Genomic DNA, 14,400 nt, shown 5'->3' on the forward strand with positions numbered 1-14,400 from the left:
GTGATCATAAGGCTGTCACTGCATCACTGAATATGTCCGTAAGTAAGAATACAAAGAAAGGCAGGAAGATCTTTCAGTTTAGCAAGAGCAACAAGAGACATATTTCAGATTACCTTACTGGTCATCATGAAAATGTCATCTCCAGTATTGACAGTATTGAGCATCAATGGACGAAGTTCAAGAACATGGTACAACATGCTTTACGCAAGTATATACCAAACAGACTAGTGAGGGTGGAAAAGACCCACTGTGATTTGACAACTGTGTTGGGAACTTAACAGCAAATTTAAACATAGCCAAAGTCTCATAGACAAGCAAAAACTTGAGGATTAGAATTTCACAATCAATGGGAAATAGCACAGGTAATTCCCACTTTTGAGAAAGGTCATCTAACATACACACAAAACTATACACCTATATCTCTGATGTCAAACTGTTGTAGAATTTTGGAACATGTTTGATGATCACATATTATGACATTTCTGAAGATTGAAAATCTCCTCTGTGTGAAGCAACATGGGTTCTGAAAACAACTGTGTGAAACCCAGCTCACTCTGTTCGTCCACGAGACAAAGAAAGCAGTACATACAGGTGCCTTAGTACATACCATGTTCCTCAAGGCCTCATGGTCATCTAACGAACAACATACAAGCATTTGGATTATCAGACCAACTATGTGATTGGACTGAAGAGTTTCTAGCAAACAAAACATAGTATGTCATTCTGAACAGAGAGGAGTCATCAGACATGAAATTAACTTTGTACATGCCCGGGGGGAGTGTTAGAAGACAATTACTTTTCATAATATACAGAAATGACATAGCAGAAAAATTCAGAAGTTTCATGAGGCTCTTGTAACTCATAATGCTAGAAAATTGTAGGGAAATGCAGGAAGACATGCAGAGGATCAATGCTTGGTGCAGGGAATGACAACTGACCCTAAACATAAAAAAATGTAATGTATTGTGAATACACACACAGAGATACCCCTTACTGCAATCATTAAAAAAACTGCAGGACAATCACTGGAAGCAAATACTTCCATAAAATTCTAGCAGTATGGGTATGAAGCGATTTGAAGTAGAACGACCACATAAAATTAATCACAAGTAAGACAGATGCCAGACTGAGATTCATTGGAAGACGTTTCAGGAAATGCAGTCCATCAGCAAACAAAATAGCATGCAAAACACTAGTTCCACCAATACAATGAATACTGCTTGTCAGTATGAGATCTGTACCGAGTACAGCTGATAGAGAAAATACTGAAAATCCAAAGATGAGCAGTATATTTTGTTACAGGTTCATTCATAAGCATGAAAGCGTCACTGAGATGCTCATCCAACTCCAGTGGCAGATGTTATCACATTATGGTTTACTGTTAAAGTTTGAGAGTGTACGTTCCTAGAAGAGCCGACCAATATATTGCTTCCTCCTATGTATTTCTCACAAAAATACCACAGAGATAAATTATAAATTCGAGACCACAAGGAGGCTTACTAGCAATTGTTCTTCCCACAAACCATATGCGACTCGAACAGGAAAAGTGGGAAGTGACAGTGGGACGCAATGTACCCTCTGCCATACAATGTAAGATGTTTTGTAGAGAATAGATATAGATTTAAATGTAGATTAGTTCTTGTTGGTGATCCTGTCCTCATAACTGGTACCTGATATTAGATTCTACAGGTCATAGTTTGATGGAAACACTGGGTGTCTTGGACATCGAGATTACTGTGGCTCCAATAAGGCTACGCAGAAGTTGTCTCCTTAATGGGCTCAACCTGACTGCAGAGAGTATGCTCCTATTATGATCCTCATTCTCAAGATAGAAATGTATGTGCACGTTAAAGCATTAGTGACTCAGTACATTAAATATCAAGCTTTTTTGGAGAGGGGAGGGGGGAGGCAGAGGAGGGGAGAAAGAGAGAGAGAGAGAGAGAGAGAGAGAGGAGAGAGAGAGAGAGAGAGAAGCTTGAATCTCATGAAGTGCCTAAGGTGATGCAATTGCGTTGTTAAACACAACAAGTGGGATGACATGATTTGTCTGGCCAACATCTACTTTCATTTGGATGGTCTGCAAACAATGAAGACAATTACAGGAGCTGGAATAAATTTCAGGTGGGAATTCAGAAAATATTTGGCATTAACCAGCAACAAGTCTGCAAACCTGAAGAACAGAGCGCAATGCTAGGGGAAGATAACACAGTTTTATACACAGAGTGAACCTAAATATGATGGAAGCTCCAAAGCTACACATCTCTTAAAGTGCCTGCCAAGGGATGTCATCAAGTGCTCCTTTTGAAGGATGTCACCACCACAGAGGACATGATCAAGTGGTGCCAAAACATCGAGGCAATGCACAAGAGAAGAGCATCTGCAAGATGTTTAACTAACTTCTGAATGTCATACCAATGGCATTATTCATGGAAGACCATAATAACATCACATTGCTAATATGGCAAACAGTAAGAGAAGAGGTACGAAGGTTTACACCATCTATTATTGTCAAACTCAGATGACCAGAAGCAGCCAAGGTGAATCTCAATCCAAACCAGGGGGTAGCAAAGCTAATTTATTGGTTCAAATGGCTCTAAGCCCTACGGGACTTAACATCTGAGATCATCAGTCCCCTAGGCTTAGAACTACTGAAACCTAACTAACCTAAGGACATCACACACATCCATGCCCGAGGCAGGACTCAAACCTGCAACCGTAGCAGCCGCATGGTTCCAGACTGAAGCACCTAGAAATGCTCGACCACACCAGCTGGCGCTAATTTATTAAGAGTTTCAGCAATGTCAACAAGACAGGCAAAATTTGAGGAATGGACGCGAACACCACAGAACTATGTCACAACCAACAGACATTATCCAAGGCTCTTGATGACACAGATACAGCTGGATCCCTCACCAATTCAATTGCCAAACAGAAAAAATAACATTTGCAGAATGTAGGACAACATGACAGTATGTTTCCATTGGTTATGTAGTACGCCTACAATACTGTAACAAGAGATGAAGAGTGTTTGATGACCACTACACCATGAGATATAGATAACAGACCAATTCTATGCACATTAGCCAACTGATGCTAAAGACAACCAACTTGTGGGATGAAACCACTGCCAACAGTATATAACATTGCTCTTCAACACATGGATGCCATTCCCTGTCACTATACGGAGGTTTCGGCCATTCACAGAGAAACAGGTAAACAAAACAAGGTAACAATCTATAGAAATGAGACTGCTGCAGATGAAACTCCTACACGGACTTCAGCTGCAAACATGTCAGTAAATTACATCAACATCACCAATGGCGAGCAATCTGTCCAGGCACGTGTCAATCCTTGACCCATCCTAAAATATTCCTCAAGGGTGTGGGATCCATACCAAATAGTAGTGACTGGAAAGATTGAACATATACAGAGATCGGCAGCACAAATGATCACAGATTTGTTTGATCTGTGGGAGATGCTGAAGAAACTGAACTGGCAGACTCTTGATGAGAGATGTATTATACTACTCTGAGAAAGCCTACTTACATAGTTGATGGTAGATGTATACTGTCCTGGGAAAGCCTACTTACATAGTTTTATAAACTGGCTTTAAATGATGGCTATAGGAATATACTACAACCCCCTGTGTATCAGTCCCATATGGATCACGAGGACAAGACTAGATTAATTACAGCATGCACTTGAAGACATGGAAAGGTTTTTGTCACCAATTTCCATGAACAGCCACAACTCATTCCTAATGGTTAGCGTATAATGGTAACTAAACCAATCTAAGATGGTCAAATCGGTGCATTGATGGAGAATAATGCTATTGCTACTATTAGCAGCAGAGCAATCTACTTGCTAACCAACAGCCTATGGACTCAATGAGAAATGTCCATTAGCACTAACCATTCTACACAAATTTTCAGGCACATTCACATCTTAAGTAAGGACAAGGCTTACCAGATGACCAGACACAAACAGCACATTAACACCACGAATCATATCTCTGTAGTCAGCAATATATAAAATGTCTCCAGCTAAACAACACACAATTATGAAAGAAGTGGAGAAAATGTTGCAATGTTGCAAGATAGCAACATTCAGCTGTTAAAAAATCCAAGGTCTTTAGTTGTGTTTCCTGTAAAGACAAAAGATGGTACATGGTGTTTCTCTCGCAGTTACAGTGGCCAAACAAAATAAACAAAAAGGATATATGCCCATTGCTATAAACTGATGACACCTTGGACTATCTAAAGGGAGTGAAATATTTCTCCACTTAAGATATGCAAACTGGCAACTGGCACATGGAGGCTGATGAGGCTCAATGGGGAAAGGGTGCTTTCATAACACCTGATGGTCTCTAAGAGTTCAAATAACAATATTTGATGTGTCCAGTCTGCTTCAGTATCTTAAGTGTGTCTTTGCTATCTGGATGACACTGACTTCTGGAGAGATTTTAAGAGTACATAAAATGTCCTAAAGCATGTACGCAATGCAAGTCTTAACTTAAATCTGAGAAAGTGCTTCTTTGGTGCCTAACAAGTAACAATCTTGTGGTACCTTGTTAATAGAAACATTGTCTGTCCTGATACAGAAATTGTAAGAGCCCTAACAGATTTTACAACTGCTTGCCACATCAAGGATGTGAAAGACTTCCTTTGAATGCGCTCCTTCTACAGATGCTTCTGAAATGATTTCAGTTGTAAAGCAAGGTCACTAGAAGAACTGTTGCACAGGAACGCCAAGGTTTCTTGAAGTGAGAAGTAAAAAAGACCCTTCTGTATCCTTAAGAGGCACTGTCATCTTCACCAAGCAACTCTAGTGCAAATTCAGGATCTTGCTGAAAGAGTGATTCCTTACACTTCCTGAGTAATCTCCAAGGCTGAGAAGAATTCTGTATGACTGAGAAGTAATGCCTTGCAACTGTTTTGGACAACCGGTAAGTTCTGCCCTCATTTATTTGGTAGAGAATTCAGTGTTGTAATTGACCATCATTCTTTATGTTGGTTGACAAGCCTGAAGAATTCACCAAGACACTCAAATAACTTATCAGAATGCAGCAGCATGTCGTCAGCGACAATCACTAGTATTTTGACTGGTGTGTACCTATCATTTTCAAGGCAAAAATAGATATGACCGATACCAGATGTTACTGATAGTGAAAATTACTAAACAGCAGGTGAGATAGCATTAACTCTGTCTCACTGTTTTTTGACAAGAGGGTGGGCAGGATTCCAAGCAGAATTTATTCAAAAACTTCCATCTCTATTTACAAGATAACTTGCTAATTTAATCTCAACTACTTCCTTAATAACACTATCCCAATAGTTGGAAGTTCACACCAGACACTTCATGTTGTTATGTTCCATAGGACGACTGGCGCCAAGACAATGCTCTGTAATAGTTGATTTGCTCGGCTGTTGCGAGTGAGTGTGACGTTATGCACACTACATTGGTCCTGACAGTCTGACCAATATAGGACATGTCACAACTGAATGGAATACAATAGACAGCCATCTCACACAAACCAAGGAGGAGGTTGTGATGGAGAGAGGGAGGGAATGCAGGGTAGGGGTGGTGGACAGTAAGTTCTGCTGGTGGGAGCATACAAGGATGAAGTGGAGAGAGGGTAGGGCTGTTAGATGCAGTCAGGAGGTTAATTGGATGGCAGGAGGGGGGGGGGGGGAGGGGGGGGAGGGGGCAGAAGGAAAGGAGACAAATAAAAAGACTGTAGGTGCATTGGTGAAATAGATAGCTGTGTAGTGTAGTCAGGTGGTCATGTGTGTGTGTGTGTGTGTGTGTGTGTGTGTGTGTGTGTGTGTTGTCTATTTCCAATGAATGCCTTGTTGGCTGAAAGCTTAGTTGCTGAGAGTTTTTCTGTTGTGCCTATTTGCGACTCAGCATCTCTACTATATGGTGAGTAGCAACTACCTTTTACATAATACTGTTACATTGTTATTTGTATAGATGTAAATGTTCATTTGTTCAAAATCTTAACTCTACCATTTGAATACACATGTTTTCATATACCTACTGGAGCACCTTATGGTGTGTGCTCCATTACACATATAAGAACATGCGTGTATTCGAATGCAATTGTTGTGTCAAAATTTCAAAGGAATCAGTGATTAACTTTCAGAGATTTAAGTTTTTAAACAAACAAACATGAGATTTTGGTTAACAACATATCACTTTAATTAATATATAAAAAAACAAGTGCATAATTAAATCCAACAGTGTGACAAAATTTCCAAGAAATTAAGTGAAGAACTTTCAGATATTTACACTTTTGTACAAATGAACATTTATATTTTTGTTTATCTAGATTGACTTCATAGGTCTGTGGATAATTGTTGTGACTACTGAAAATGATGATACAGTGTACTATGTACTTTATCTGATTTTGTTGATGATAAACAAATTTAGAAAGAACAAAACCGTGATGACCTTCTGTGTTGTGATACAATGCTATGCTTTACAGGAACCTTTTTTTCCCACAAATCCTATAATTAATTGTAAAACAAGTGCTCATATGTACCTGTGCAAACCAATATGTACTTTCTCGATCCTCAGGGAACTGCTTAACTATAAATATCAAATCTGATTTTCTCGGACCAGATCCAATTTCAAAAGAGTAATAGGGTTTCATTTCTAGTTTGAATTCCTCCTCTGTAGGATCTGCTTTGTCAATGATCTCATAATACCAAGTGTTTATAATGCCGTCTCTACCTGTTCAAATCATATATGTTGTTTTAATATATCAAATTCCTTACTCAATTCACATGATAATGATAAAATTTCATTGGCTAAATACTATCATTCAATGAAATCATACATGTGAAAGTCAATTTAAAAAATGAATAATAAATAGCAAACACTTACCAACTGTCACCAACTCTTTTCCATCTAGAAACATTTGTGTTATTGGACCTTTATGACATTTATTATTTCCCATGCCAACTACTTCCAGTTTAATAAGACCTTCATTCCACAGCAACATATTTCCCCATTGACAACCAGAGATCACCTAAAGTCAGGGTGACATTGTCAACTGTGCACTCATGTTATCTCATTTTTTATTGTTACATATGCCAACAAAAAGCAATGGAATTGGCAAAAGGCATTTATCTGCTCCAGATTATAATGCAGCATAAATAATGAGTCTACAGGTAAAAATTAAAACTAACAGGCAACAATATTATCACTCCTTCAAGTTGCGAAAATATGGAGCAGAAGGGTCTAAAATATTGTATGCAAATCAACAAGTACATATGACTAACATCAAGCTCAATATCCATTCTTTGAGGGTTTCTTCCTATTTGTTTACATTCAGACTACCTTAGAATAATAGATAGAGACATGAACTGTGCAGTTGGTATATTCACCAAAGATATGAGCAAAATATATTTTTAAACCCTAATAGACAATTCAACCATTTTCTTTATAAGTACCCAAGAAGTTGAAACATCAGATTTATTTACTTCAGTCCTATTTGTTTCCTTTTGTCAAATGTTTGCAGTTAAATTGCTATAGATGAGTTTCTGTAAAAAAAATAAATAAATAAATAAATAAATAAAAACACACAAATTCACATTTAAATGGCCACAAACAATGAACATGATTTCCATAACTTTACAATACATAATTATTTCATGTCTGCACTGCTTGTTAATCTAGTTTACTTTGTACTTAATTTAGTCATTTAAAGCCACCAGATTCTGATTCCTCAGCTATCACATCCTCTCTTCTTTACAAAAATGGTAAAAGGTTTGCTTCTTGAAAAACAAGGAATATGGAATTGGAGGCACTACTTGCAATTGCTTCTTTAGCTTTTGGTTTGTTAGCTTTTGATTCTTTAGCTATCTGAATAGAAGAAGGCAGTTTGTTAAAATCAGACTGAAGAAATTCCAGGAAGTCTTTATATTACAAGTTTGGTATATGGAGGATAAAATACTGTGTCCCACAGGCTTTGTTCTTGGTCCTGTCCTTTGTAAATCAGACATTCATGATCTCTCCATATATGCACATGACAGAAATATAAGTGATAACTAACTGCAAACACACACTCTCCAAGATGTAGTCAATGAAAACATTTGTCATACAACATCCTGTCTTGTGGCAGGCAGATTACTAGTAAATATATTGGAAACTATATGCATAAATTTTCAGCCAAGTCAGAATGTTAGCCCTTTATGCAGTATGTGTGCTGACAAAAAAAGCAATGCCAATGAAAGTGTACCAATTTTCTTGGAATTCCTATGAGTAAAGCATTAAACTGAAAAGATCAATACTGGGATAATAGCAGCATTGATACTTTGTAGCTCACTAAGTCCTATTTAAGTCTGTTGTGATCTATGACCTGGTTTTCATAAAATTTTTATGTCACTGAGAAAAGCAATGAGAACAATGCTAGTTAAGAAGAAAACTGAGCATCATAAATACAGACACAACAATAAGACTGGCCTCAGTGGCCAATGACATTGGCCGTGTATATGTGAGTTGTGCTTGCGTGTGTACATTGTTTACTTTAGAAGAAGGCCTTTTAGCTGCAATTCACTTGCTCAGTAATATTTTTGTTGTGCCTGTCTGCAATTCAACATCTCCAATTTGGTGATTAATAAGTTTTACAGTGCAGCCATTAGAATCCCTACACAAAAATCTAGATTGCCACCCTGATGATACTAGAAACAAAATGTAATTACAAATCAAAACACAGAACACAGAATACATAGAAATTATATGGCAATGAAAATATCCAGTCAACTTCCATAATGAAAGGAGGTCAGTTTAATGTCCAATAAAAGAAAGATACAAACTGAAAAAACTTCTACTCAATCACAATTCCTGCACAGTTGCTGAATTTTAGGAAACAGAATATTACTCTTCCCAAAATGTAACATTTTTCTTGTTATGTGCTGCCAGTCCTGTTCCTAATCATAAAGCTGTAACATTTTCATATGGTATACTTTCTTAATAAAACTGAAGGTTTAAGTAATATTTTTCCAGTAGTGTTCTGTGTATAGTATAAAACACAAATTTATATAATGATGTGTAATAACACACCTCACCACTGAAAAGGGCAAACTGACTTTACCACAATAACACAACATACAAAACATACATACATGCAGCAACACATTTACTTAACTAAAAACAAGAATCACGGAAAAGCTGTCTATGAGAGCTATACATCTCAGCAGTATAAGTGAAAGGATAGCCTGCTACTCACCATAGAGAAGCACACTGAGTTGCAGGTAGGCACAATGAAAAGACTGTTACACATTTAGCTTTCAGCCAAAGCTTTCTTCAAAACAGAAAATACACATATCCGATCACACAAGCAAGCACACCTCACACAAAAATGATAGCCATCTCCACAGCTCAGAACGAAATGCATCTATCATGTTGAACAAAAGCAGCATACTGGAGGCAGCAGGAAAGGGGGAGGGATAGCAGGATACAGGTGTGCGGAGAGAAGAGGTCTGTCTGGTGCAGCATTCAGGAACTAGATGGAGACCTGACAAAACTGCTAGGTGCAGTGACGAGAGACTGTGGGACAGGGATGGCGTGGGGAGCAGAAAGTGAGAGCAGCTAGGAAGGGAAAACACAGGCAGGTGTACTGGAAGAGTTTGGGACACAATGAGCGTGGGTAACATGAACAGGAAGGAGGTGATAGGACAGAGTGGGTGAAAACTGTTGGGTGGAGGGTGGGGGGACAGTAGGTTACCATAGGTTGAGGCCAGGATAGTATCAGGAGCAAAGAATGTGTTGTAAGGATAACTCCTATCTGCACAGTTCAGAAAATCTGCCATTGAAATCAAAGAAGAAGTAGTTGTATGTTAGGATAAAGTTAGTAAGGTGTATGAGGAATGAGGTAGTGGTTTTGTAGTCTGAAGGCCACTGGGGAAGATAGTTTTCAATAGCGGCATGACAGATGTTGGTGTGTAAGGAAGTGGCATTCGCAGTGATGAATACGGATCCGGGAGGTACAGGACTGGGGATGGCTGAGAGTCAATAAAGGAAGTGGTTGTTATCTTTGATGTGGAGGGCTAGATATTGGGCAAGTGGTTGGAGGTTTTGCTCAATGAGTGCCAAAATTCTTTCAATAACCAGCTACAAGTTTGTGAATTTTAAGAAGCATGTACGAGGTGGGTGTGCAGGATGCTGTAGGGAAATGGATTCAGCAGAGTCAGGAAAGGGCCTAAGGCTTTAGTGTGGGTTGGAGGTAAGTTGGACTGCTGGAATGGGATCACTCTGGTAGAGTTTATAGGCAAAGGAATCAGATGACAGGCAGGGCTTCCAACCATGTGATGACTGTAATTCATGACAATAGTGGTGCAACCTTTCTCAGCATGTATGATGATTGAAGGCACGGGCGTGATCAACCTGCTTATGGGTCATCTAGAAGAAATCTTCAAAAAATGGTTCAAATGGCTCTGAGCACTATGGGACTTAACATCTATGGTCATCAGTCCCCTAGAACTTAGAACTACTTAAACCCAACTAACCTAAGGACATCACACAACACCCAGCCATCACAAGGCAGAGAAAATCCCTGACCCCGCCGGGAAGCGAGAACGCTACCGCACGATCACGAGATGCGGGCAGAAGAAATCTTCCTAGCCACTCAAAATGTCAATCCCCTCATCTGATTCAGGTTCATTGATAATATCTTCAAGATCTGGACTCAGGGCCAAGACACCCTATCCTCATTCCATCACAACCTCAACACTGTCTCTCCATCCATTTCACCTGATCCTCCTCAATCCAGTGTGCCACCTTCCTGGACACTGATCTCCTCCTCTCTGATAGCTCCATCTGCATCTTTGTCTACATTAAACAGATCCACCAACAACAGTACCAGTATTGTGACATCTGTCATCCCTTACACACCAAAAAATCCCTCCCACACAGCCTGGCTACTTGGAATGGCTTACCTCCCTAACACGAACTTCCCAGCCAGTATACTGAAGGCTTCATCAAGGCTATCACAGCCAAGCACTACCCTCGCATCTAGTCCGCAAACCAATCTCCCATGCCATTTCCCCACACACCACAAAGAACCAGCTACAATGGAGTACCCCCTTCACCACCCCGTATTACCCCAGACTGGAACTACTGAACAACATGCTTTGTCAGGACTTTGATTATCTATCATCATGCTCTGAAATGAGGGATACCCTACTCAGAGTCCTTCCTGCCCCTCTTAAAGTGGTGTTCTGTCACCCACCCAACCTGACAACATCCTAATCCACCCCCATGGTGCTCCTAATCCCAACTCCTTGTCACATCAATCCTAATCCTATGGAAGATCTAGATGTAAGACTTGTCCAATCCATTCACTGAACACTCTCTATACCAGCCCTGTCACAGGCTTATCCTAGCCCATCAGAGGCTGGGTCACCTGTGAAGACATTCATGTCATATACCATTTCTACTGCAATCTTTGCATAGCTTTTTGTACTGATATGACTACCAACAAACCGTACACCAAGATAAACAACAAATGCTTAATTGTTGCCAAGAGCAAAGCAACGCCCTATTGCACAACATGCAGCTGAACATAACATGTTTCATTTCAATGACTGCTTCACAGCCCGGGCCATCTGTGTTCTACCCTCTACCACCTGTTTTTCTGGATTGCACAGATGGCAGTTATTCCTAAAACACATTCTCTGCTACTGAAATTATCCTAGCCTCACCCCCTATGGTAAACTACCGTCCTCAACCCCTCCAGCTAACAGTTTCCACTCCTCAGTCCTATCACCTTCTCCCTATTCACATTCCCCACCCTCATTGTGTCCCACAAACTGTTGTCAGTGCACCCTCCTGAATTTTTCCTTCACTCTACCGCACACTCCGCCAGACAGCGTTCTTCTCTTCCCTCTTCATGTACACACGTATTCTTTTCCAGTAAAGGCAGTATAATTATTGAACTCAACCTCTGACTACAACCTGATTTACTCAGCCAGCTTTGGGGGGGAGGAGGGGACGGGGTATACAGTTTAATTTTAAAAAATCACTACACAGGTGACAAGTGACAGTAAGAAAAAGACCAGTTGAGGACTGCCATTTGATATCCAGGCTGGATAAAGGTCTCTTCTATACTCATCCATGCATGCAACTTTTACCTATAAAAATCTATGTTGCTCCGCACATCTACATCTAAATCTAAATTTACATATATACTCTGCAAGTCACTGTGAAATGTGTAACATTGGGTACAGTTTATTGCACATGTAATAGGGTTCCATCTTATTCCACTCACAGATAGAGCACAGGAAGAGTGACTGCCATGTGGATGTCTCTGTGGAAGATCTGCTTCGCCTAATCTGTGACCTCTATCTGTGTGACCTCTAAAAGTATCTGTGTGACCTCTAAAAGTATGTTGGAAGAGAAAGACAAGAGTATGAAACTGCACTTGAACCAGAGGGGTGGAGCAGTCGAAATGAGGAAGGTGAAGGACTGTTGGATTTTCGCCATAAGAATGGTTTGTTAGTTGAAGACTCCTGGTTCAAGAAAAATGAGCCACAAGATTACCAGGTACAGTAATAACTTTGGTAGAAATTTGGTAGTTGACTATACCATCCACAATAGTGAAATGAATAAGAATATCACAGATATCGCTGTAATACTCTCAGAGGCCTTAAATAGTGACCATCAACTACTAATAACTAATCTGAGAGGGGTTTAAGATAAGAAAGGGACAGGAAACCAGGGCCAAAATATTAAGCTATGGAAGCTGAAAGACGAAGGGAGCAGAGTAAAGTACCTCAGAATATTTATGGCAAATCTTCTAAAGGTAGAATCAAAAATGGTGGAAGAAGAATGGGATTGAGTCCAGAGGACATTAGTAAATGTGATAGAAGCAGTAAGTGGGAGAACAATCAATAAAAAGAGAAGTAAAATGACACCATAATGGAATGAAGTAAGACATAGCATGGAAGAAGAAGCACCAGTCAAGAAAGACAGAGCAAAAAAGAGTGGTGACAGAAGGCAGATGAAGGTGGCTGGAAGAGTGGACTAGAATGATGGAGGAGGATAGCTAAGGTTCAAAAAAGATCCTATACTGGATGGTTAAATGTAAGAGGTGGAATGATATGGCGGTCTATGTTCAAAAGGTAAATAAAAGTGGTCAAGAGGTAGAAAATAAGGAGGAATTGAAGACCATGTGGAGGGAGTATTTTGAAGCACTCTTGAATCCAAACAGAGACCTGGAAAAGGAGGAAGAAGAAGAACTGGGAACAGAAAAGGACTTAACATGGAGAGAAGTAGCAGATACGTTATATATGAAGGCAAGAAAGACACCAAGTTTGAATGAGCTGAGTGTAGAGATGCTGAGAGCCTCTATCAATTGATAAAAAGTGCATGGGAGGAGATGAGGACTCCCAAAGCCTGGAAAATGAAAATAACTGTCACAGTTTTCAAGAAATGTAATACGAGTGCTGAAACAACTTGGTAACTACATTGATGAGCCATTGTGGAAACATCTTTAGAAAGTTCTCGAAATATTAATTTGATCAAAAAAAGAAGGAAGGCTGGGAGAACAATAACAACATGGGTTTAGAGCAGGGTGGTCCAAATTAGTATAACCAACCCCAGGGATGGAGGGGTGGCTACAATATCATGATGGTAGATGGCACAAAGTTGAGGCAGGGAAGCAGGCCAGTGTAGGCCCAAGGAGATGCATCTGTCAAAATTAAAGCTTTATTCTCTACTTGTAAGTGATGCACTGGTGAGGGGTAGTGACCATACCCTCACTTCACAGGAAGAGGGCTGAATGACAGGTGAAATGTCAGTTAATGTCCAGCCACTTAGATGCAACATGCACATGAACAGCTTTACCGATACCTAAGCTCAGCGCATGGCACATGAACCCATTGTATGAATTGCAGAACAAACATCTGGTGTCAGCATTGCACAAAGACGGTCAACAATTTGCCATTATTGCCAGCTCTGTCGTGAGTGAATGCCTCACGATGACCATCAGTGGTAGTACAGAGGCGTGCCCGATGCGTGACAGAAGGTGGCTGCCATTCACAGGACAAGACCCACTGCCCCTTGGCCAGAATCCAGGTGCTGCTGGAGTGACCTCAGAAGGTCCAGTGCACTGTGGCACTATCCACAGCATGAACTTAGCACTAAAACTTTATACAGTGATGGAGACAAAATTAATGACTGCTCCTCATGACTCCATGTGGTCCCCTCATTTGGTGTAGCACCCATATCATGGTAGAGTGCCACTCTGCGCAATGAACGAAGCTGCTAAGAACATAACAGCTATTTATACAAGATAGCAGCACACCTGTTATCCCAATACACTGCTTCTAGTCACATTCTTGACAACACTACTGAAATCCACTGATGGGATAATCCCCTTGCCTGTTTTGTGCA

At 40.0% G+C, this 14,400-nt stretch overlaps 1 protein-coding gene across 1 annotated transcript in view; it reads right to left on the bottom strand.

The window, feature by feature from the left end:
• Positions 1–14,400, bottom strand: part of LOC126278856 (cilia- and flagella-associated protein 44-like) — a 577,958-nt gene that overhangs the window by 397,190 nt on the left and 166,368 nt on the right. The window contains exons 6-7 of the mRNA XM_049979132.1: positions 6,889–7,033; positions 6,545–6,735 (exon numbers count right to left, since the gene is read on the bottom strand). Coding sequence (XP_049835089.1) covers positions 6,545–6,735; positions 6,889–7,033 — 336 coding nt within the window. The remainder of the gene's footprint in view (positions 1–6,544; positions 6,736–6,888; positions 7,034–14,400) is intronic.

This window comes from Schistocerca gregaria, chromosome 6 (genome assembly GCF_023897955.1).
Source record: "Schistocerca gregaria isolate iqSchGreg1 chromosome 6, iqSchGreg1.2, whole genome shotgun sequence".
NCBI classification, from domain to species: Eukaryota; Metazoa; Arthropoda; class Insecta; order Orthoptera; family Acrididae; genus Schistocerca; species Schistocerca gregaria.